Source organism: Talpa occidentalis, unplaced genomic scaffold, assembly GCF_014898055.3.
Source record: "Talpa occidentalis isolate TD23 unplaced genomic scaffold, MPIMG_talOcc4v2.1 talOcc4.8, whole genome shotgun sequence".
Classification (NCBI taxonomy): domain Eukaryota; kingdom Metazoa; phylum Chordata; class Mammalia; order Eulipotyphla; family Talpidae; genus Talpa; species Talpa occidentalis.
Genome location: NW_023605194.1, coordinates 80,597,073 through 80,623,168, shown reverse-complemented (window position 1 = coordinate 80,623,168; position 26,096 = coordinate 80,597,073). Strand labels below are relative to the sequence as shown.

The window sequence follows — 26,096 nt, the reverse complement described above, 5'->3', positions numbered from 1 at the left end:
TTATAGCTACTACTGCTATCTTTCAAAATTAAAATTGATATATAATTTCCATATACAGTCCCAGACCTTGGGACTTTCAGATTTCAAATAGCCATGGGAATTAAGCTTCTGAATACCTAGATTCACACACGCTCAGTATTGATAAGAGTGACGTAAAACTATAGAAAATAGCATGCTTGCTTCAGTGCTGCATCAATTTTAGGTCTGTGGTATTTGACTAGAAAACAAGGTTCAATTACAAGCTCTTGTCACATAGGTTGCTTGCACTTCATTTCCGTAAGTGTAGCCTCTCTATCTGGATGGCCCAGCCAGTCAAGGAAATAAATGGGGATAGGCATTTGAGGGATTATTTTTAGCCTCACAACACTTTTCTTTTTCACTTATTTTATTTTTTAATTGAGTTATCAATGGTTTATTTTTTTTTAATTTATTTTTTTTTATGTCTCCATGTAAGGGAGTGTTTTGTCACTCACTCTGCAGCTCTCCAAAAGGAATACTGCTGATATTCCAAAGGGTATTTTTTTATTTTTTATTTTTTTTTATTTGAAAATATGTGATATTTTATTTTTTTTAAATAATAAATTTTACTTTTATATTCCCCATACAATTACAACCCCCCATTCTGATCCCAATCCCTCCCCTCCCGCCCCCCACCCCCGCAAAAGTGTCTCTGTTTCATAGTTTTTTGTTGATTTTGATTTTCACTTTCTTATAGTTATTCATTTTCCTGGTCCCTTATTTAAGTTATCTAGATTCCTGCTATGAGTGAGACCATCCGGTATTTTTCTTTTTCTTTCTGGCTTATTTCGCTGAGCATGATCCCTTCCAGCACCATCCATGTTGCTGCAAATTGCATGTATTTATCTTTTTTGAATGCTGAGTAATATTCCATGGTGTATATGTACCACATCTTCTTGATCCAGTCATCTATTTTTGGGCATTTGGGTTGTTTCCAAAGCTTAGCTATTGTAAACAGTGTTGCTATAAACACAGGGGTGCAGGTGTTCTTTGGAATTGATGTTTCTGTGTCCTTGAGTTATCAATGGTTTAAAACACCATGTATGATGTAAATGAATAGTTTCACCACTCCTCAGTAGTATGTGAGTTGGCAGAATCTTAATACTTCTGATACTTATTTTAGAACAATGCCTCAATTTATCTATTAAATTGGAGTAGTAAATTTTCCTTTTCCCTTTTGATATATGATTATGTATAAACTAATATATTATAAACGAATATATTTTAACTAATATATGTAAAATATATATACTAATATATTTTAAGATAATAGGTATGAATAACTGCTAAAATCATGTAATGTACCACTCATATGCATAAAGCTATTAAATAATAAAGGCAATGAAGAACATAAACAAGTACATTTATTACATAAATATTTAAAATCTTAATACAAAGTCAGGTTTTAGAAGTTACAGAAAGTCAAAAACACTGTACATGTTCATGATTAGTTTGAAAATGTCATTTTTTACTGTACATAATGAAAATGGTTATATTTATTAATAAGGAATGCCAAGTGTATCCATCACCATTTGAATAGCTTGGAGAGGATTTGTGATTTCTTCCACTTTATCTCTTCTTAAAACCCAATCTGGTTTAAGTCTGTGAAAAGAAAAAATCTGACATTAATAAAGCTCTTCTCTTCACAGAGTTACCTCCCCTGTTTTAACTAAAGTAAAATGTTAGGCAATTCCGGAACCATTACTTCCCTTACAACATTCTCAAAGAGGTGGAAGGGCTTCACATTATTGCCCATTACTAGTTCCAGACTATTTCATCCCATCTTTCCTGAAAAATAATCTTGGCTCCGTTGAAGTTTATGCTATTTAGCTTCACCTCTGCTCTTTGTTCACCTACCATCTACCAGTCAAAATAATTCTCAGTGATTTGTTCTCTGCACACTTAGCTTTTGATCTTCTTTTAATTCCAGTCACCACTCTTAGTAACTTCAATATCCATGTGGCTAAAAAATCAACAACCTGGGCCTCCCTGGTGGCGCAGCAGTTGAGCGCTGGGCTGTGAAGCTGCCCACAGCCCCCACAGCCTCCACAGCGCCGGTTTGATCCCCGGCCACCGGTGAGGGTCCCACATGGCGTGCAGACTTTGCCTGCTGCGCCCAGTGCTCTCCTCAGCAGTGTACTTCGGTCCTTCTGCCTGTTCTGCTCCCCGCTGTGGCTCTGGTGAATTCTCTCACCCTCCCGTGCTTCTGACTGTACCCAGTGCTTGTATAAATAAATAAATAAATAAATAATAAAAAAAAATCAACCTTCATGGGTCAGTTTTTGCCTCATCTTCCTTCTGCTCTATCACAACCAATCCTATTTTAAATGACTACATAATAGACTTGGCCATCAACAGAGAAGGCATCACCAATGACAACATAACCTGAGACTTCCATTTTCTAACCACCACTTCTGATTCATCCATCTCGCTTGATTTAATATACACACTGCACTAATTTTTTGGCCGCACTGGGATCTCCAATTTATTAGACCTTAACACACAATCCCATCATCCACCAATATGCTCTTCTCAATTCCTTCCTAGTTTAGTTTAGCTCCATCAATATAATCCCCTTATTAAATCCCATTAAAGCTCTTTCTTATTGAATTCATCTGGAAAATTCCATTTGGATTCCAAGTTGAATCCAAATATTTTCTTTTACCACTCCTATGTATCTGGACATTTGTAAATAAAAATTACAGAATCAAGCTGATTTTATTTTATACCAATAATTGCAAATCTAAATGAATACTTTAAATTTCCTGGTACGTTTCCATTCTTTTTTTCATATGTTCCCTCTACACCCTGCCTGATCTGACTCTGAGCTAATGAATTTAAAATCTCATACTTTAAGAAATAGTATTAATTAAAGGGGAATTCATATATCTTTCTCAGATGGAGTCCTACTCTTTCCATCTTCTTATTCTTTCATATTAAAAATCCAAATATCAATTAATTGGTGAGTGTGGATGGAATGCAATGGAATAGTACTCTGTGATAAAAGGAAATGAAATTCTAACACATGCATTCACATCTAGAAACCTCAAGCATTATGCTAAATAAAAGAATATAGTCACATAAAGTCCCTTACTATATGATTCCATTTATGTGACAACGTAAAAAGGGAGAGTATTTGAATCCAAAGGGGTAAAAGTGAATTTTGGTATGACAGAAATAGTTAGTGGTGGTGGTTTTATAATCATATACATTTGTCAAAATCATTGAATTGCACAGCTATATGATGAATGAACTTATACTGCTGATAAAATTTACCTCAAGAAACCTGACCTCTATCAAAAGAAGAATCCATTAATATATCAATAGCAGTTTTTATAACATAATTAGCATTAAATTTTACAGTGTCTTTAAATGAAAATTTTATGTAGAAATGGTCCAATTAATAAATTATAAGCAGATAGATTATTTTATTACTTTGTAAAATATGCATTCATAGACCAATTCACAGCTATTTTACAACTTATGACTATGAGTAATTACAATATTAAATGGGATATAATCCAAGTCAAAAAACAGTGCCTTGTCAACATTGAAAGATTTATATCTGGTAGACAGAATTTCTAAATCACAGAAAGGAAGGAGATTAGGAGAAATGAAGAGAGGAAATTAATACTGCAAGCTATTTCACTTCATCAAAATCAGTTAAATCTTTTTGTTAAAAAGGAAAAATCAGAAAATAAATTCATCAATAAAACCCTACTGCCTGAGCAAAATGTAAAATTATAGTTGAATTACCAATATTACAAATTTTGAACTACAAATGGATAACAAATTAGTACTATAATTATTACAAAATTATAGTTTCAATTTATATCATTTAACGAAAGCTATCAGAGTTCTCTACCTCTCTTAGATTTACTAAACAATCGATTTTTATTCATAGGAGCATTCTGATTAGCAAACTCAATAATGTTTGCTAAATGAACAGATGGATGGATGGATGAATACTGACACAAATTGATAAGAGTACATTTACTGCTTACCTTGAAACTACCCTGGTTCTTATAGGTGTTTCTGGAATAAAGGAAATGCTCATAGAAGAATTCCTTTGTTTATTAATTATTCTTTCAGTATTCATTTTATGTTTACGAGCTGTAAGTTTGTAGAGACTATAAATACAGTCAACAACTTTGGACCTACTTCGAACATCCTAAAAAAGAAAATTCACATTTAATAAAATTAAGAAGAACTGAATTTGTAACCTTCTATGCTAGCAAAGTCAATCATAATAAACAACTGCTATGCATTAAATTATGACCTTGTTTAGTAATCAAAAGCCAAGTTCTTCAAGTTCAGCAGTTAGTTTTCAATTACAATCTAATCTGTAAGACAATTATAAAGAAGGCAAATATTCTGAAAATGTACACTTAATTGAAACTGAAAAAAGACAAACATTATTATAGTCAATATACCTATTATAGCCTGTTAACAAACTTGTGAATTTTACCTCCTCAAAGTTGCAAAGTTGTCTACTCATCTCTCTCTCACTGACACAATCCTAGGTCAAGTGCAGTCGCTTGCACAGATCACTTGCCTCCTTCTTTCATAATGTTCCTACACCCACACATGCTCTCCCAAATCTATTCTTCAATCAGCAACAAGTGATGCTCACATGTAAGTGAAACATTTCTTTCCTTAAAATTCTTCCAGGGCTTCCATTGTACTTGGGATTAAAATAACAATCCCATCATGACCTATGGTCACCCCTACATTGGGAGCAACACCTAGAAAGAATACTTCAGACTTCTCATCACAGAAAACCTTGAAAATGTTTTTATGATTTCCATAGGAGGATGAGGAGTCATACATGACCCTTGTTCTACCTTGTTAGGATAACTTGTTATTTCCTCAAGTAAAACAAATTCTATTTTTGGCATTCCATTCCCCTGATACTTGAGAAACTCATATTATCAGTGCAAAAATTAGGTTTGAACATATACAAACCCCTATTTTAGTTGTGATAGTTACTGAAGGCAAAGAATAAAAATCTAAGACCTAAGAACCTAGAAAAGTAACCTTGAAAAAGTAACCTGATTAATACTTACAGAGGCTCGATTTGTTGTCTTCAATAAAACAGCTAACAGACAACAAGTTTTTGTGAAAATGCTTCCCCCTTTATCTGCAACTTTGTCACCCGGTTTTTCACGGTATCTCTGCAAAAGCTCCAATAGTGTATCGACACAGTTTTCTACATCATAAACTGCTGAAGTAGTTTTTTCATACTTGAAGAGATCAAAATGAAATCATAAGTTAAACATATTAATGGGAACACTCCAAACCAAAAGATTGCTCAGTCAAATTTTGGACCATCTGTAGCAAGTGCAAAGGACTTCATGAAAGGACTGTTTGATATTGCCATTTCTGGATTCATTTCATATGTGGGTCTGTATTTTATTTCTTTATTTTCAACCTACTTCTGAAGTTCCATAGAAAAAAATGAATCAAATATAAAATCTCTGAAAATGAACATCTTAAAGCAAATAAAAACACACTTAGAGACTAGTGAGACCCTCTCATAAAAAAATATATTTATCTGTGAATAATCATAGAGTAAGATGATAAAAGCAATGCTTCTTGAGAGAAAGGTAGTTTTGCTTCTAAATAAAACAAAAATAAATGTGATACCAATATCCTAGGATGTATTTTCTTGTCTCAGTTATCTAAATGTGTCTTAGATTAATATAAAAGTTTGCTTGGTAATAATTATAATAACTCGAAGATAAAAATAACAAAGCAATATTAATAGTTAACACTGAATCTGGCACTTCTAAGTGTCAAGCATTTTATGTACACTGTCTCATTTAATCCTAACAGTAACATTATGAGGTGGGTAGTATTATTACTGCATTCATTTTACAATTGAAGAAGGTGAAACACAGGCAGACCAAGTAACCCATACACTGCAAAGCTGGGATTCAAACCCAGAGGCTGAGCATCAGAGTCTGTGTTCTATAAGAAAATACTGGGTAAAGTGCTAAGCTGAGATTGAGGCAATGGGTGGAGAGATAAATCTACTTCTGCTATCTCAATATCTTTGATTGCATGCATTATAGTTTGGTACAGATATCTGTTAGTAGTCCAAAGCCAAAATACTTAAATTCTAATATATAGATTATTATAGGGTAAGTTATAGCAATATATTATCTGTGCCAGACATAATTATAAGAGGGGTTACTGTTTCAATATAATATAGTGGATAAGAGCAGCAGCTCTAGAAGTAGACAAAAATGGATTCTAATTAAACTCTATCACTTGACTCACACTCAAGTTATTAGATAAGGAACCTAACTTCTGTAATGATTTTTATTCCTTGTCTATCAAATGGGATTAATAAAAATGACATTGAAATAAACAATACTGTAAGTATTAAATTAAATAATACATGAAAAACACTAGCCCATAGTAAACAAATAATAAATGGTATATACCACTGTTATTAATATCATAAGGACAGAAGAAATAAAATCATAATATAAAAAAATTAGCGTTTCTATCTACAATTATGTCAATTAAACAATTCCTCTCTAAGACTTAGCCAAAAATGGATTTTGACTTGGAGCAATTAAAAACTTAAGTTTCTGGATCACAGTTCTTAACTAAATGAACATGACATTATCAAAATGGAAAACTACCTTAGCAACATTAAGCAAGACTTGTACAGCATATCTGATGACTTCCATGCAAGGTACACTCCGATTACAACTTCGGATCAAAACAAATATTTTAGCTATTGCTCCACTCTGGGCCATATTCTCACAACAAAGTGGAGACAATCTAGTAACAACCTCTGAAAGGGGAAAAACAAAACAAAACACCAAGGTTATTTCTGAGCAATAAAATGAAGTTTTAGATAATACTGTACTATCATAATATTATTGTTTGCACACACAGATAAAAATGCATTTCTAATCTTATGTAAGATATTTTTAAAATTTACTAACCTAGATGCTTTAAAGCCTCAAGTATTGCAGAAATGTGCTTATATGTCAAGAGATAATGAAGTGCAAGTGCAGTTCTTTTGTAGAGTTTGTTTTCTTCTCGAATCTCCCTATTAACAACTTGAAGACTTAGTCGTATGGCTTTAATTTTCGTACAATCATTTTTCTTTCTCCAGGAATATCCTCTCCATAATGCCTTAAAGAGATAAAACACAGTAGTTTTAAGATTATAACCCATGATATTTTGAGCTTAAATCTGTTTACACAAAGTAAATATTTTCTATAGATTTACAGGCTGTGATTAGAAACTGTGACATCAACTCAGTTCAGATTCTAATAAAAAGCAAAACTAATCTTCCTAAAAAAGAACTTCATCTAATATTCTTATACATAAACTGAGACATCATTCATTGACAAACAACATCTAAATCTATTCAAAATGTTAAAATGCTTTTTCATCTCTCCTGGGAATTTGAAAATAAAGATTTAGCAATGAAATTATGGTAGTATACATTTATGAGTGCTTCTATTTGGCTAATTATGTTAGCTTTTTAAAATGTTGTGATATGTCTTCATAATATTACCTATTATGCAAAAGAATTGCAAACCAAATCTTGACCTAAATTCATAAAATTTTCAGTTACCTGAATTTTAGTAATTCCATTATTAAATTTCTCCTGTTTTTTATGGAAGAGAAAATGGCGTATTCCCTTCTGTATAACTGATGCAGCCCGATTTTGCTGGTTCAGACGTTCTTGAACTTCATGCCGAATTTTTATGATGTGTTGATATCTTTGAATAAATCGCTTTCTCTCTAATCTTGCTCGAAACCATCTCTGTTTAAAACATGTTAAGATTTTTTTCTTTTTTACTTCAGGATCTTTAATAAATTTTTACACACACACAAACATGCATAAATGAAATAGAACATTTTATTGAAATATCTTTCAACCGTCCTGAGTAGCATTGCTTCTCTGCCTTACTAGGTGCAAATCCTTCCTATTCAAATTGGATGTGTCTATGTTTGTGTGTGTGTGAATTTCATATTGCCTTCATTTTATAATATGTATAAATTCTTTCAAATATAATTTTGCAATATTTTCACTTAGTATTTTATATATAAGTATATGTTAACGCATCCAAGCAGGATTCTTATTAAGAATATGAAAAATTCCTGTTCAGTCATAAGGAAAACAATACCCAAAGTAAAATGGGGAAAGTGTAAGGGAAAAAAAAGCAAACCAATATACAAAAAAGAACTTAACTGATATATATGAAAAAATATTTAGATTTGTTAGCAATTCAGCAAACCAAAGCAAAAATGAGATATAATTTTCTATTCACCAGAATGGCAACCATCAGAAAGTCTTCCAATACCATGTGCTAGCAAGTATAGCCATTGTATTCCTAGACTTTGCTAGTAGCTGTGTAAAGTACTTAAGAGAATAATTCAGATCTTAATTTAATAATTTATTTAATAATTCAGAGCTATGTGCACCGTTCACAAAACATCCACCTGTTTTTTTTTTTTTTTTTTTAAAGCGGCATGTATTTATTTATTTATTTGTTTGTTTGTTTGTACAAGCACTGGGTACAGTCAGAAGCGCAGGAGGGTGAGAGAATTCACCAGAGCCAGAGCAGGTAGCAGAACAGGCAGAAGGACCGAAGTACACTGCTGAGGGGAGCAGCGGGCAGCAGGAGAGGTCTGCGCCCATGTGGGACCCTCCTCCGGTGGCTGGGGAGCAGCCGGGGATTGAACCGGCGCCGCAGAGGCCGCGGGCAGCTTTGCAACCCAGCGCTCAACCGCTGCGCCACCGGGGAGGCCCACATCCACCTGTTTTTAACCTATCAAATCATCCTAAAAACAATATGGCAAAAGGCAAAATATTAAGTGACCTCAGCTTAAGATATTTGGAAATTATTTATTAAAAAATTAAAAAGTCTTAGAAAAGTTATATAGTTTTACTGAAAATGAGAAGCTAACCTGAATACAGATGACTGAATTAATCTGTTTATTAGCATTCTTTATAGCCAGGTGAAGTTTATATGCTCTCTGAATTTTAAGAGCAGACAGGTGATAAAATGCTGCTGCTGTGAAATGAAGAAGCCTGATTTTGGCTCTCTGTTCTGAAATCTAAAAGAGAAAAAAAATATTAATAATCAAATCCTAAGAAAACCAATGTTTATTTATGCATGGCCTCAAAATCAAATCATATAAACTAGTAATAACAGATTAACTTCCAATTACTAAAATTACTTACAGTGTAATTCAAATTGATTATAACTCTTCACTACACAATATATGCAATAGTGTAATGTATAACTCAGGGTATAGAAAGCAAATTTATATTTTGACAGTTTATGCTAAAGAAATACAGCTTTATATTTAACTACACACTACCCAATAACAATTGCTTTGTGATTATGAGAGAAGTATATGAGAAGTATATGAATATTAAACTCAAAAGGAGTATATGAATTGTTTTCCCCAAGTACTAGATAAGTTAGCAAAAATCCAGCACAAAACTCTTGTAGCATAAGCTTTGTTCAGAGGCCTTTTACCTTTAGATTTCCACTTTCAATTTAATGAACAGAACACAAAAGAATTCTACTTTTAAATTATGAATTTAATTATTTTGTCTTTGCCAGCGCTTCATATATTGGATGCCCAAACTTTACAAGCTCCCTCACAAGGATTCTCTTGCTGAAGATGTGAAATTAACACGGGAATGGTAGTTACAACACTAAAATAGTCCCTTTGCGGTAACAAAAGGCTACTTCAACATCAATTAATATGGAGCCCTCCTATCATAATTCTTTCAGATCCTTTAAGATTTCTACAATTTCTTCTTTGTCTACTACAAAGACAAATTTTGTTTTGTATTTTTGGTGGGGAGCATCTGTGGGAAATAGTCTTATACGACAAACTATGGCAACCCAATGATCTTGTTTTACCGTTCTGCAGAAGCTGAGTCAATCCAAGTTAGTGGTTGTATTTGTTCTGAAATTATTCTCTGAATACCAAAATATCTTAAACACAGTTTAACTCCAAAAATGCTCATAAGACTGAGATGCTTTACTTAAAAATACTTACCCTTTTTCTTACTAACCAACCACGCACCAGTGCTTGCAGAACAACTGCACATTTTTTCAATTTAACATATTTTATCTTTTCATGCTTCCCAACCTCCCTGGCTCGTATAAATCTTTGTATGGTCAGAGCAGCAGACTTCTGCCGAAGAAAGTCCTGCCGTGCTTTATATGCTCTAAAATTTGCTTGGATCAAAGAAGCAGCTTGATGTCTCTATAAGGAAAAATTTACAAGTAACAGTAACAGAAATCATTAAAAAAAATAATAAACTTTAAAAGATAGTATAGCTAATTCACTTTTTTACAGCTTTAATTTTAAGCATTCTTATTTCATACACAAGAAAAGGTGATGGTTCATAATTTATAAACCCATCTAGCTCTTCAGCTGAAAACAAAAATTTTATGAAGGTTTAAGCCAGGGTCAGTAAGTATCTGGAGCTCTTTTCCTCTCATCCTCTTGACAGTTTTCACTGTGAGGGGGGAAAGGAAAAACATGACTACCAGATGAAAATACTTTATAAAAATGTAGGCCACATTATAGAGTGCAGAAAGAATGTTATTAACAGTTACGAAGGAAGCTATTTTTATTTTAAGAACCACAGTGTACCACCAGCATATTGTAAGATTCTTCCATTATATATCATCCTGACAACCAAATGAGAAGACATTAGAAAAAGTATATGGATTGAAATGGGAACTAGGTTTGTTTTACAACATAGACTTCTGACCTACTAGCTGAATGAACTTGGGAAAGTCACTTTATCTCTCTATACATGAATGTTCTCATCTATACAATGGGTATTCTAATAATAGGTACCTCATAGGGTTATTGTGAGGATCAAATGAATACATAAATATACAATAGCAGATGTAATAATAATAGTGGTTATATTGCCACAGTAAATATTAAACATCAAAATGCACAATATTTTTATTTATTTACTAAAACACCATAAGTACTACAGATTTCCTAAAGTATTGTGTTAAATATATTAAGTAGGATACTGATTGTGGCCTAAATAAACTGCTTGATTTATACTAGACAAAATATGTACATCTATTATTTCTCCCAAGAAATTATTATTTTTTAAGATTTTTTTTTATTTATTTATACAATAGCTGGGGTACAGGCCAGAGGTGCGGGAGGGTGAGAGGATTCACCAGAGACAGAGTGGGGAGCAGAAGAGGCAGAGAGCACTGCTGTGGGGAGCAGTGGGTGCAACAGGAGAGGTCTGCTGCGCCGTGTGGGAATTTCCCTGGCTGGCTGGGAATCAAACCCGCTCTGCAGAGGCTGCAGACAGCCTCACAGCGCTGTGCTCAACCATTGCACCACTGGCAAGGCCCCCCAAAATTATTTATTCTAAGTCATTTCAAGTTTGCGTTTGAGAAGCTTATAAATATAGAGTCATACACAAAAATGCTCACAAGAAGTAATTCTATGAGTGAATATAATTTTTAAGGGACTACAACAAATATTTAAATCAAATGTATCATTAGGTCTTTCAGACATTCTTTTTGTTTTCTGTTTCCTGAAGTAGTTCTTTGCAAACAAGCTTTATTTTTACACCTACTTTTATCATTAAGAAGTGCTCACAAGCTATTCTTGTACAAAGTGTAGCTCTCCATTTTCTCTGAATGACAATTGCTGATGCTCGCAACTCCAAAAACCTAAAAAGGTAATTATTGGAAAGTAATTTCAAATTAATCTATTTGATAAATATTTACTGCCACCCCCCCTTAAATGCTAAATGATACAGAAAATAAGGCGATGAGAAAATAAAATGAAGTGAAAAAGAATCATTTATATCTAAGTTCTATTAATCAGAATTTTACACTTGCCCAAGAGTGCACTCACACATGCACACAAACTGACATGAAAAAGTTTTGCAGTTGGCAATATTCCAGCAGGCAAGAAATAGAAGGTTCTAGAATGATAAAGAATTTGAAACGGGACAAAAAGAAATTATGATTATCCACATCCAAAGACAGATAAGGGAGGTGGACGTAGAATGGGAAAGTATAAAATCTGAGTCTTGGAGCAAACAGATACGGGGTGGTTAGGAAGAGATATTGGAAAATTATGAGCAGCATAAAGCAAATGAGAAAGATATTCATTTGAAAGGAAAGACAGGCATTATCAAATCACCTAAAATAAGTATTCTGGAAACAAAATTGATAAAATTTAAAATGTGGGGGCTAGAGATTAAACCTGAGATGTCAACATAGTGAAAATAGGTAAAAATTGAGAATGGACAGGCAGGCTCTTTGATCTCTTCTTGGTTAAGTAGAAAAGGTAGAATTTTTTGCTAGATTTCTTAGCAAATAAGAGTTAAGTGTTAATGAGAACAATCTGGCATTTTGGTGAAGAAAAATTAGATACTGGTCCTTAATAGTAAATAGTAGCAAGTATATCTTTGGATGTTAAGTTTTGATTCTACCCATGAAATTGATGAGGAATTCTTCTAATATTAGAGTGCTCCACTAAAAAAAATCTTGAAGCCATCATTAATATATTAACTACTCAATTCTGGGAACTCAGTTCTGAAGAAAAAAAAAAAACCTTATGAAATAGCAAATAATACAGCAAATCTGGTAACAGCGTCTGAAAATGAATGTAAAAAAAATGAACTAGGAATAGGGAAATGCAATTAACACAAGCTAGTAGCTAGGTCTTCATCATAAAAGATGAAGAATATGGGGGTCATACAAAGTAAAAAAAAGAAAGAAAAATATGAAAATAACTGACAGCCAAATCAATAAACAAAATAGATCAATGCAATAAGGAAAACAAACTTTGTGAGAGTACATTATTTCTCACCTTCCATACTTATCTTAATCCCTAAGAACTAGAATTAATCAAGTTTAAGTAAATATTTTTACTTAATTATAATATCAGGGCTCTATTTCAAAAAATAATGGAGATCCTACAAAACAAACCATACAAATTAAGCACAGTAAATTTTTAAAAATCAATAGGCAGTATTATTTAATATATGTACTTGGCTACCACACCCCCCCACACACACACCCCTCATTTTCTCCCCCACAGCTATAATGCATTACCAAGCTCTCTTCTGTTTGGTATAGAAGCAACCTTGAAAGATTTTAACAGCTTTTAAAACAGCTAGATATTCTTTACGTGCTTTCCAACACCTATACCAGGCTTGAATCTTGCAGGCAGCTTTCACTCTACTTAAATATTTCCTGGCTTTATATTTCCTCCACGCAGCCTATTAAAAACATAAATAAAATAAATATGGAATGAGATGTCTACTTTTCTTTAATTGGAAGAATTGCTATTAAAGACTGCATAAGGTTAAAAAAAAATTAACCGCGGAAATAGTCATATCATGACTCTTCTAGTAGAATTATTCTTCCCTGACATACAATGAATGACTCCTGTGAGAACAGTGGTGCTACAGTGAATGCCTACTAAGTGCTTCATCACACAGATTCCTGTGGTTGGCTGCCAGCTAAGCTATATAACCATACAAATATTTAAAAACTGGAAGATATGGAAAGTCAATATGCATACTGTCATCACTATCTCAATCCATTGGAAGAAAAGAACGAGCACCATCACATGACTATTCAGCTTTCTGAGAAGGAATGGAATCCTTTCCACCACCTCCCACTCCTCACCTCCTCTCCCTCACATACTCTTGTGATTTGTGTTTAGCTGGTAGGGAAAACCTGAGAGCATATCTATCATAGGAATGATCAAATTTTCCAATATGGACAACCTGCAACTGACTAAAAGTTTAAATGACATCTGTAACGTATTAGGTGCAATAATATAGGTAGGTGGGTAATGACATCTTTAATCAGAGAAGAGGAAATCAAAGTTTAGAAAAATTAAATGATTTGAGGTCACAAGTAGTAGGCAGAGGTATTTTATTTAATCATCGCACATGAGATTATTAAGGTCTTATTTGATAAAATAGAAATTGATATTGAGAAACAGGAGACTTATTACCACATAGCCAGTAGCAACATAGTTAAAATTTGAACTCAAGAATAAGTGACTCCAAATCACTAAAAACAAATACTGCAGCCACTCTTTCTATGTGGGTTAGGGTCTACATTTGGTTGGCAGAGAAGAATTACATGTATGTGATGTCTTTAACATACTTGGAGCATATTATATATGGCTTTTATGTAAACAAAGCTGAATAAAAACATATTGGTATTCAGAGTGGGAACCAAGTGTCTGTACTTTTAAAGATTCTAAGTGATTTCATTGGGCATTTGAGACCACCAGTATAAAAAAATTAGAAGTGTAAAATATAAGTTTATAAATTAGTTATATAAAAGGAACTCTGTTCAATAATAAAATACAAAACTGCTTTGGAAACCAAATATGCAAAAACGGTCTGAATAAAGTACAATGGGAATATTCCTTTGATACATTTTACTTGGCTATGTCCAATTCACCCTTTCCTTTATTCTTTCTACTTAATTGCTAAGGAAATTCTATAGAGACTACACCTGGGGGATTGGGGAAAGGAAGCAAACATTGTTTAAAAATGAACAATGATATAAGAAAAATAGAAAAAAAAAAAACAGAAAAAAAATACTCTTTGGCAAAAAATAAAAAAAAAAGCCACTTTGCTCTGGGAAGACTCCTTGGACTTACTTAGGTTTCCCTTCTTCACATTCCAGCAACAAATACTTATTTCTTATAATATACTCCTTGCCAATTTATCTTCTTTGAGGATGGCAAGTAGGTGTATTTTACTATTATTATAATTGCATATGTATTTAGCACATTGCCAGCACTAAATATTTGTTGAAAATAAGCGCTATTTGTAGCTTACCCACAACATAGCAAGACACCAACTTTCCACAAGTAGGCTCAAAGCTCAGATTATTAGAGTTAGAATAGAAATAGCAGAAGTACTCAGAATTAATGCCTGGTTCTTGTTCACTATGCACAACATCAGCAAGTTATTTAATCTTTCTCAATTTATATTTAATCTTTCTCATTTATATTTCAGAAGAAAAATATTCTACATCCCTCACACATTTGGAGAACAGAATAAACAGTAATATAAAAGTGCTTTGTGAACTATATGTACTAAATACTCTGATAAAGTAAGTATGCCTATCTAGACTAAGTAGTTCTGATTAACAGATTAGTAGAATAAAGTTACCTTATTTGTTCTATCTTATGCCAAGTAATACTTTGCCTTAGCCTAAATTTTCCATGTAAAAAAATAACTTTACCCAATAAAGAACTCCCGTTAATCAAACTATATTCTCCCAAGTCTTCCAAGAGTGCTATTACCAACTGAAATACATCAAACATAGTCTTTGCTGTGTTGACTGAATTATTATTCATTCTCTTTTCTCACTTTCAAAAATGTTTGTTTAGACAACAAAGGAAATGGTAATGTAACTCAAAGTATTACTCTTTATGACTAGCTTAGGCTCATTTTATAAATTCTAACAAATACTGGTCAAAGAAAAAAAGCTTTATATTTAAATATACAAATACCTGGATTTTTATGGTGCTATCTTTAATTTTTTGAAATTTCCGTTTCTGCATAAATCCTTTCATTACAGCTTGAATAATGATTATGCTTCTCCTAATCTGCAAATAAACTTCTCTTTGATGTTTTGTAGCCAGAAAGGCTCTGTGGTGGTTTTGTAAGATCTTTGCTGCTTTTCTGTATGCTAGAAACTGTTTTCTGGCTTGCCATGTCCTGAAATACTGCTGTAAAGTGAGGGCAGCTCTTTTCTGCTGAACAAATCGTTGGCGACACACAGCCATCTGAAGGAAGGACTGAATTTGTAGGGCAGCAGGCTTTTGTGTTTCCAATTTTCTTGTGACCATTTTACAAAAAGCTTTTTGAATTGTTACTACAGTCTTTCTTGGCAAATCAAACTCTGCTTCCTGTGACCAAGCACCCACAAAGGTGTTATAACAATTGTGAGTCCCAGCTGCTGAGCTCTGAACGACCTCACATTGGGTTTCAGTTCTGTGACAGTCGACCACGGTTTGGGGAAAAGCAGCAGCCAGGTTTCCCTTAGACACATTTTTCAACTCTGATCTAACTTTCTTGCCTCTAAAATCACCCTGAATAGTGTGTAGGGATTTCTGAACTGCTAAAACCGTTTTTCTTTCCAATTTTATTCTTACATATGACCTATAATAATTCTGTATAACAACAGCTGCAGCTTTCTTTGCTTGATAATCAGCATTTGCCCTGTGCATTCTGTAAAGGGACTGAATTCGTGTGGCAGCCAGATGCATATGCTGGATGTCCCTTCGGACCCTGTAGCGTCTATAAGAAGACTGGATACAAATAACTGCTTGGGTACGCTTTGCAGTTAGTGCTCTGTATCTTCGTTGAACAAAGATGACTGTTTTTCTAAAGTGGAAATAACGCTTCCTTATTTTTGAGGCTTTAAAATACTTTTGGACAATGAGGGCAGCCTGATGCTGTTCCTGAATCTCTTGCCTTAAGATCATGTCCTGGATACAAGCTGCTGCTTTTGTGAGTGCATAGTGTTGAAGAGCTTTCTGTGTTTTATTTGCTCTATATACTTTTTGTACTAGTTTTGCAGCCCACTGAACCTTTTGGTAGAAATAATACTGCCTATACATTCTATATGTGCTTTGTATTATGACAGCAGCTTTTTGCTTTTTCCTCATAAGCTGTCTCACTTTCATTCCTTTATATGCAGCCTGAATGACCACAGCAGACTGCCTTTGCCTGATAAAATTTTCTCTTTGCAATTTTACAGCTCTGTATCTTCGATAATGTTGCTGAATGAGAACTGAGGCATATTTCCAAGTCTGAAATGTAAAGTACGCTCTGTGCATTCTGAAAGTAGCCTGGATGACAGCTGCAGCCCTGTGCATCTCCTCTACCTTCCTCTTTACCATTAGCCTCCGGTAAGATGACTGGATTGTAATGACTGCCTTTTGTAACTGCAAGAATTGGTGCAAGTGATGCTTAGTACAAACAGTGTCTCGATATTTCCTCTGAACAAAAATAGCAGCATTTTTGAGGGAAATGAATCGTTTTCTCATCATTGAAGATCTAAACTTGCTCTGAATAAGGGTTGCAGAGGAATGCATACTTCTCAGATGTCTTCTAGTCCTCATGCCCCTAAATGCAGCCTGCAGAGTCAAAACAGAATGTCTTTGTTGGAGGTAACATTGTCTCTGCAGTTTTGCAGCCCTATTTGCACGGTACCACCGCTGGATTACAAGCGAAGCGTGTTTCAAGGTCTGGTACCTCGCACGTTCTACACACATCCGGAAGGTTGCCTGGAGGATAGCAGCTGCCCTGTGCATCTCTTGCATCATTTTTCTTACCATCCATCCTCTATATGATGACTGGATTTGAATGACTGCCTTACGTAATCGTAGGAATTGTTCAGAGTGATACTTTGCACAAGCACTTGCACGGTATTTTCTCTGAACCCAAACAGCAGTTTTCCTGAGAGATAGGAATCTTTTTCGAGTCAGCAGAGTTCTAAATCTTCTCTGAATTAGAGTTGCAGCTAAATGCCTAACTTTTAAATCTCTTCTGGCTTTCATCCCCCTAAAAGCAGCTTGAATACATATTATAGAATGCCTTAATTTGCTGTATCTCTGCAATTGTTTGTTTTTCTCCTTGACTGCTCGGTACCTCTGTTGCATTGCTTTTGTCACCTTCTTTAACTTATTAAAATATGTCTGTTGTCTGTATCTTCTGTAGTAGGACTGAAGGAGTATTGCAGCCACCTGAATCTTTCTCGCAGCCTGTCTAACTCTCATTCCTCTAAAACTTGCCTGAATAGTAATAACAGCTTTCAAAATTGTCAAGAACTTTGCACGCTGAGTTCTAACTTGATAGTAGGCTCTATATCTTACTTGAATCACGACAGCTGCTGTCCTCATTTTATGGTATCTTATTTTTGACTGATGCATTTTAAAAGTGGCTTGAATAACAGCGGCTGCCATATGCATGCTCTGAATATGTCTTCTTACTCTAATTCCTCTATAAGTAGCTTGGATTTTAATTGCTGCCCATTTTAAATCAAGGTATTCCTTACGTTGATGGTTTGTAATTATAATACCTCGAAACCACCTCTGAATGGTAATAGCTGAAGCTTTACAGGTTGCATATTGCCTTTGGTTTTTGTAAGTTCTATATTTAGACTGTATAGTGACTGCTGCTTTGTTCCACTCCTTAATTCTTTTTCTCACTCTCATACTTCGGTAAGCTGACTGTAAAACTACAATAGCTGCTTTGGTTTTCAAATACAAATGATGCTGTTTCCTTCCAATGCTGTAAGCTCTATAATACATTTGAATGAGATGAGCAGCATTTTTCATGGTTTCCCACTTCCTTCGCTGCACGTGCATTCTATAGTATGACTGTATAATGATAGCACATTTCTGTTGTTTTTGAATGTGTCTCCTTGCTGTTTTTCCCTTCCATGTAGACTGAAATATCAGTGCCGCATAACGGAGTTCAACATACTCCATGTGTTGCTTCTTTCCTACAGTCCATGCTCTCAGATGTCTCTGGATGACTAATGCTGCAGTTTTTATCACTCTAAACTGCTTCTGGGCCTGGATCATTCTAAAAGTAGACTGAATCTTCATTGCGGCTTCATTTTCCTTTCTGATCTGCTTGCGAACTTTCCAACCACGATAAGCAGACTGGAGAGAAATCACAGCTGTCCTTGTCTTTAGAAAATGTGTTTTTATCTCATAAACAGTCCTGCATGCCCTATACCATCTCTGAATTTTGACAGTAGACTGAAGCACAGATTGATATTTCACCCTTGTACTATAGCCTCTGAAAGCAGTTTGAATTTTGAGAGCAGCGACAGATTGATGTTTGATTAGCTGGCGCACTCTATAGCCTCTGTAAGCTGCTTGCAAGCAGGTAAGTGCTCTTTTGATCTGCAAGTTCTTCCTCTGATTCACCTGTGATTTGTATGCACGATAGTAAATCTGAATGACAACAGTTGCTTTATAAATTTTCAGGTAACACTGTCGCACCTTTCTCATTCTGAAATAAGACTGTAGTGAAATAGCAGCTTTTCTTTGCAATCTCATCTGCTTTCGAACCAGGTATCCTCTAACAAAAGCTTGCAGTTTAACACAAGATGCCTGCACCTCCATGTATTCTTTTCTCATTTGTGCTGCCAATTTTAGTGACCGATACCAGTGCTGGATGAACAGAGCAGCTGCTCTTAAACGTAAGTATCTTTTACGAGTTCCTTTCATCCTGACAATGGATTGTAACTTTATAATTGAGGTGAGAGTGCAGTTAAACTTGTTCCTGGCTTGCATCCCTCGATATGCGCTCTGCAGAACAATGACAGCAGAACGTGTTTTCTGGTAAGATGATAGAACATTTTTGGCTGAAACATAAGCTCGGAAGTGAATCTGAATTACCAAGGCGGCATTCTTCATCTTCTTGTATTTCTGTAATTGTTGATATTTTCTTATGTGTGCCTGCAATTTGATGACTATTTTCCTAAGGTTTAGAAATTGAAGTCTGTCTTGCCTCATTCTCCAATATGACTGAAGAATACAAGCAGCTCTAATTTGCCTGTGTAACTTCTGTGCTTTCATTCTCCTGAAAGCACCCTGTAGTCGAATGGCTGCGGCCCGTTTCTGCAAATAGTTTGTGCGTTCAATCTTTCCTTCTAAATATGCTCTATAGTACTTCTGGATTGTCAGAATAGATTCTTTTTTCTTTTCATATAATTTTTGGGCTTGAATGCACTGGAATCTTGTCTGAATAGTAACAACACAAGATCTAATATGAACATATTTCTGCAATTCTTTGTGCATTCTATACCATGACTGTATGACAATAGCAGCTTTTTCTTCTTTAGCACGTTTTCTGGCATGCCATTTTCTAAAAGCTCTTTGCAATATTATTGTAGCTTTAATTTGTAAGTGCATTTTACGTTGCTTCCATCTTCTGAACATATACTGGATGATAAGGGATGATGATTTTATCATTTTATATCTCTGTTGATCATGGTTTCTTCTTAAACAAGCACGCCAATACCTCTGAATTGTAATAGTAGCCCACAGGTATTGTTTGTAAGAATTAACGGCAATTAACATTCTTATCCTAGATTGTAGGATGATTGAATAATATTTCAGTTTCAGAAATTTTTTTCTAGTGGAATATCTTCTCCAACACCTCTGGAAAAGGTAAGAAAAAGGACAAAAAGTAAAACAGACATGGGTTTCTATACTTATCATACTTGAAAATACTAATTTTTCTAATATTTTCCTTAAAAAATAAGTGAATTTTTATATTTTTTTCAAAAGTAAACACATAAAGTATATTTTGAAAAAGATACTCATCTATTTGTTTGTAGTTTAGGTTTGTACATTGACATAGCTAAAACCAATTCAGAAATTTTCAATTCTAATATTTATATTGCATTTGCATTCCAGAGGTATAAGAAATATAATACTGTGTTATATTCAAATAACATATTAGTAGCAAACAAGTAATAATAAATCTACAAAGATTCTTTGTTATTGAAAGAGAGGGGAGGATTTCCTTCTACCCTCTTGGTCTTTCTTTGGTGGTCTAATAATTAAATTGCCATAAGACAGATTAATAAGAGAAAAAAACCAGGTTAAATTCCATGTACTTGGTGATGCCATTAAGAATATGCCATCTGGCCCTGAGCAGAACAACAAACTTATATACTTTGTAGATAAAATACTGAAATTTTTGGTCTGGCCATTAATTTAGTGGGCTATGTAAGCTTATTTACATTGGAGGAATAAATAGGTCCTGAAAACCCTGACTGTGGTGATAAGAAGTCTTCTCTCCTCCTGGTGTAGGACAGTGGCTGCCACAAAGAAAGTTTATATCCTGCTCTTTCTGAGGAAGAGGGGTTCAGAGGAAAATTCTTGCATTTAGGGAGAATAGGGAGAGTCAGTATCAACATTGCACTTAGTATTTCTCATGTAATTTCAATTAAAAGTAATAAATACACCACTCTGGTACATTTGGGGGCAGCCTGCTTTGAGTTCCAACACTGTCTCTTGATTCTAAGTAATTTTCTAGGAATTTATCCCTGGATCTTACATTTTCCCACTATGTCTAAATTGCTAAACTATCTTACAATGAAGCTATTTGAGGGATTCTATACTATCACCTTATGGGCCTGACAACATAAACAGAGGAGTTTGAGAAAAAAGTGAACAAGGTAACTTTTAGAGTCATTCAAATTAAAATTGCATCCTTTCTCCAAACATAGCAGTAAAAAATACACTTCTGGAAAAGGCATGGTAGCTTCCTTTCCCACATACCCTAACTTAATCCAGTGATATTCCAGCTCCACAGAAAAGGTTACAAAGTCTCAAGCTGATTCTGGACACTGGTATCTAAAAGACCCTTGGCTACTGAACACTAAGTGTTGGATATTCTTGTAGCAAGACCATTCTTTTGTTCAAAACACTCCAGGGGCCTCCCCTGTGGCGTAGCTGGTTGAGTGCAGCACTGTGATGCTGCCCGCAGCCTCCACAGCGCCAATTCGATTCCCAGCTGGCCAGGGAGATTCCCACATGGCACAACAGACCTCTCCTATCTTGCCTGCTGCTCCCCTCAGCAGTGTATTTTGGTCCTTCTGCCTGTTCTGCTCCCTGCTCTGTCTCTGGAGGATTCTCTCACCCTCCCCAGCCTCTGGCCTGTATCCCAGTGCCTATATAAATAAATCTTAAAAAAAAAAAAATCCTTTAAAAAAATACTCCAAATATTGCTAAAATGGTGGTAAAGGATCAGAGGAGAAATTTTCCTTACATTTAAGTAAGTTAGTACATTGGTTGGCACCTTACTCTGGCATGCATATACCTGTGCTTGGTCAGCTACACCTATTCAAGGATGAGAAATGTTAGGGAAAACATATACCTTACTGATCCCCTAAGTTTTTTCTCCCAATAGATTCTGCCATATCCCTTTATTATGTTTGATTGTGGTTTTGCTCTTACCCTTCAGCCTGAAAAGAAATGTTGTACACACTTTCTTTTACTATGAAGAAATGCATAAATAATCAAACATTTCTCCAATTACAGATAAGCTAATTTATGCCAAATGGCTTTGAAAACTATAACTCTATAAAAATGTAAGATAAGTAGAGGTTTCTCAAAATATTTAATATAGAACTACATATAATCTAGCAATTCCTCTCCTAGGTATCTTACCCAAAGAATGTAAAAACATAATATGAAGGGATATGTATACCTATGTTCACTGTAGGATAATTAACAATAGTCACATTATGGAAGTAACCTACATGCCCAAGGACAGATGAGTGTATTAGGAAGATGTGTTACACACACACACACACATTCATGAATGATGGAATACCACTCAGTTATATAAAAAGGATGAACGTTTGCCATTTGTGACAACATGAATAGAACTAGAGAGGATTATGCTAAGTGAAATAAGTCAGAAGGAGAAAGAGAAACACTGGATGGTTTCACTCATATGTGAAATAGAAACAAAACAAACAGTCAGACAACACCAAACCAATAACAAACTCCAGTTAACTGACTGTCAAACTGAGGCTACAAATGGGGAGCAAGGGCCTAGGTGGTGGGTGGTGTCAGCATCTACTGGAAGCCCTGGCTAAGCAAAATGAAAAAGATATAAAAGGCATACAATTCAAGAAAGAAGAAGTAAAGCTTTGTTTGTTCACAGTTGACATCATCACCTATGCAGAAAATCCCAAAGATGCGATAAAAAAAATTCTGAAGCTACTAATTATAGCAAATTTGTAGGATATAACAACACCCACATTAGCAGCAAAATAAAAGAAAGATTTAGGTAAATATCCCATAATAAACACATGGATATAAATGGTCTAAACCACCATTAAAAGGTTCTCAAAACATAAAAATTAAACAATTTAAACTTCATAACACATATAAAAACATAAGTAATTTAAAGAAAAAAGTAAAAAATATTTTCTGCAAATGATTATCAAGAGGAAGCTGGAGTACTTATATTAACAGTGAGCATGGCAGCTTAAGAGAAATGAAAATTATGAGGTCTAAAGGGAACATTTACACAATAAAAAAAGACTTAACTCACCAAGAAGACCTAGTAACCCTAAATGTATACCACCTAACAGCAGAGTTTGAAATACCTGATGAAAAAAATGAAAGAACTGAAGGGACAAAGAGTCAAAATTAAGGAAAACACTTCTCTCTCAAAGGAATAATAGAAAATCAGTAAGGATGTAAAAAACCAAACACCATCAACCAAGTGGATCTGGCTGACATCTGTAGAACACTCCACCCAACAACAACAGAATACACATTCCTTTTAAGTACACAGAACATTCACCAAGATCAGGCATCACCAATAGTATTCTGTAAAAGGCCAGAGAAAAACTATCTTCAGCTTTGTGAGACATTTCTGTTTTAGCGGCTCAATTCTGCCATCATAGTGTAATAGGAGCCCAAACTATACATAAAAAAATGGGTATGGGGATCCTGCATGATGCCATGGGAAGTCTGGTGGAGGCTGAACGAAACATGTGTACATATGCAGGAGTAAATATGCAATCCCCAAGTTATACAAAAATGTAAATGATTGGCAAATTTAATAAAAAGAAGAAAAAGAGGGCCTCCCTGGTGGCACAAGGGGTTAAACACCACACTATGAAGCAATCCACAGCCTCGGCAGCATGAGTTTGATCCCCAGGTGGCCAGGGAGCAACCCACATGGCGAAGCAGACCTCTCCTGACTCGCCTGCTGCTCCCCTCAGCAGTGTACTTCAGTATATCTGCCTGTTCTGTTCCCTATTGTGTCTCTGGTGAATCCTCTCACCCCCAGCCCCTCTGGCCTGTACCCCAGGTCTTGTATGCATAAATAAATAAATCTTAAAAAAAAAAAAAAAAAAAAAAAAAGGACATGGTATAGTTTTGTTCTAAAAACTTACATTGACCAAAACAGAAGGTAAGCCAAATTTGGGCCATGGGTTTGCCATTTTTAAGACTTCCTATAAAACTATGGTAATGAAAGCATTTGTGGTATTGGTAAAGGTACACTTACATTAATGGATTAGACTTCAGAAGAAGGTAGACACAAATATGGGCAAATGATTTATGACAAAAGTATAAAAACATTTCAACAAAAGAAGAGTACCCTGTGCTACTTAGACAAAAATTAATCCAAGTACAGTCATGTACAAATGATGTTTTAGTCAATGATAGACCATATGCAAGAAGGTCGTATTACATACAGTTTAGGTATATAGCAGGTTATGTCATCTAGGTTTGTGTAATTATGCTCTGCCATGTTTGCACAAACTGTTCATTGTTGCATTTCTCAGAATGCATCCCCATCCTCAAGTAACACCTGGCTGTACATTATAGGTCTGAATTTAAAATGAAAAACTTCTAAGTACTTAGGTATGATACTAAAAGTTTAATCAATAAGAGGAAAAAAATGACAATGGGAATTCATCACAACTAAATACTTTTTCTCTGTAAACGTTAGGAAAATTAAAAAGACAAGATCAGACTGGGGTAAAGAGTTGAAAATCACTGATGAAGGACTTGTATCCAGAATATATAAACAACTCTCAACACTCAATTAGATAAACAACTCATTTCAATACACACTTCACCAACAAAGACACTTGGAGCAGGGTCTCACTGCATAATAGTAGCACACTTGAATCCAATAAAGATATTTGGAAGGCAATGAAGTAATTGAAAACATTACAATATCATTACCTACCATGGAAATACAAATTAAAACCAAAATGAGCTGCCACTACACCTGCTTTTATCAGAATGACTAGAAAACACTGAGAACAGAGTGTTGGTAAGGGTGCAAAGCAATTAGAATTCTCACACATTGGGACTGGGAGTACAGAATGCCACCCTAGAAAAACGGTGGCAACATCTTATATAAAGTTAACCTGACATTTACCAAATGACCCAGCAACTGCACTCCTAGATATTTACCCAATGAAATAAAATCAATTAAACTGGAAAAAAATGAAAATATCTTTCCATAAATTGTGGTAAGTTATGGAATGAAATACTACACAGCAATAAAAAGGAACAAACCATTGAAATATTCAACAATTTGGGAGAGTCTCAAAGACATAATCCTGAGTGAAAAAACTCAGTTTTAGAAGGTTACATACTATATGGTTCCTTTATGTGACATTCTCAAAAAGACAAAACTATGGTAATAAGAACACAACTGCAATTCTCTGGGGCTGGGTATGGAGATAGAAATGACCACAAAGAAATAGCATGCAGAAGTTTTTCTGGGTGATGGGAATTTTCTATTTCCTGATTGCCAGGGGAAAAATAGGCATTTTGAATTGTTTGAACCTTATACTGAACACAGCATAGAGTTTTACAGGTAATAGGGTTGTATTAAATATTTGTTAAAGTAGTAGGTAAAATACAGAGACCTAAAATGTAACCATTTAAAACTTTATCATATTTTCTTTCTTAAAAATGTCATTAAAACATTTAAATTGAAAAATTCCAGTATACTATACCTGAATAACTGATGCTGATTTATTTTGAACTTTTTCTAGTTTTTTCTTTTTTAACATTAATAAATTTCTCTGTGCTAAGAGCCTTCGCCAATATTTCTGAATGGTCAACACTGCATTAGCTTCTTTTTTCAAACGCTGTATAGTTAGAAAATTTACTATAGCTGATTGTATAATTCTTGCAGCTTTATCTCTCTCCTAAAATCAAAACAAAATAAAAATGAATTAAAAACGTAATCACTTAAGATCGATTTACTGAAGCCTATGGCCTTTGTGGCTGTAGAAATTCAAGTTCTGGGCCTCCCTGGTGGCACAGGTGGTTGAGCGCAGCATAATGAAGCTGTCCACAGCCTCTGCAGTGCCGATTCGATCCCTGCTGGCCTCGATCCCTTCAGGAGAGACAGACCTCTCCTGTCCCGCCCGCTGTTCCCCTCAGCAGTGTATTTCAGTCATTCTGCCTGTTCTGTTCCCTACTCCGTCTCTGGTGAACCCTCTCAAAACCCACACCTC

At 34.7% G+C, this 26,096-nt stretch overlaps 1 protein-coding gene across 2 annotated transcripts in view; it reads right to left on the bottom strand.

Moving 5' to 3' along the window:
• Positions 1 to 1,447: 1,447 nt before the first annotated feature.
• The window catches only part of ASPM (assembly factor for spindle microtubules), a 46,876-nt gene continuing 22,227 nt past the window's right edge, over positions 1,448 to 26,096 (bottom strand). For both annotated transcript variants that reach the window (XM_037497889.1, XM_037497890.1), the window contains exons 17-28: positions 25,590 to 25,784; positions 15,565 to 20,238; positions 13,131 to 13,297; positions 11,639 to 11,735; positions 10,072 to 10,281; positions 8,962 to 9,111; positions 7,622 to 7,813; positions 6,981 to 7,173; positions 6,672 to 6,826; positions 5,085 to 5,261; positions 4,023 to 4,189; positions 1,448 to 1,620 (exon numbers count right to left, since the gene is read on the bottom strand). In XM_037497889.1, the coding sequence (XP_037353786.1) occupies positions 1,518 to 1,620; positions 4,023 to 4,189; positions 5,085 to 5,261; positions 6,672 to 6,826; positions 6,981 to 7,173; positions 7,622 to 7,813; positions 8,962 to 9,111; positions 10,072 to 10,281; positions 11,639 to 11,735; positions 13,131 to 13,297; positions 15,565 to 20,238; positions 25,590 to 25,784 (6,480 nt within the window). In that variant the 3' untranslated portion in view covers positions 1,448 to 1,517. The remainder of the gene's footprint in view (positions 1,621 to 4,022; positions 4,190 to 5,084; positions 5,262 to 6,671; positions 6,827 to 6,980; positions 7,174 to 7,621; positions 7,814 to 8,961; positions 9,112 to 10,071; positions 10,282 to 11,638; positions 11,736 to 13,130; positions 13,298 to 15,564; positions 20,239 to 25,589; positions 25,785 to 26,096) is intronic.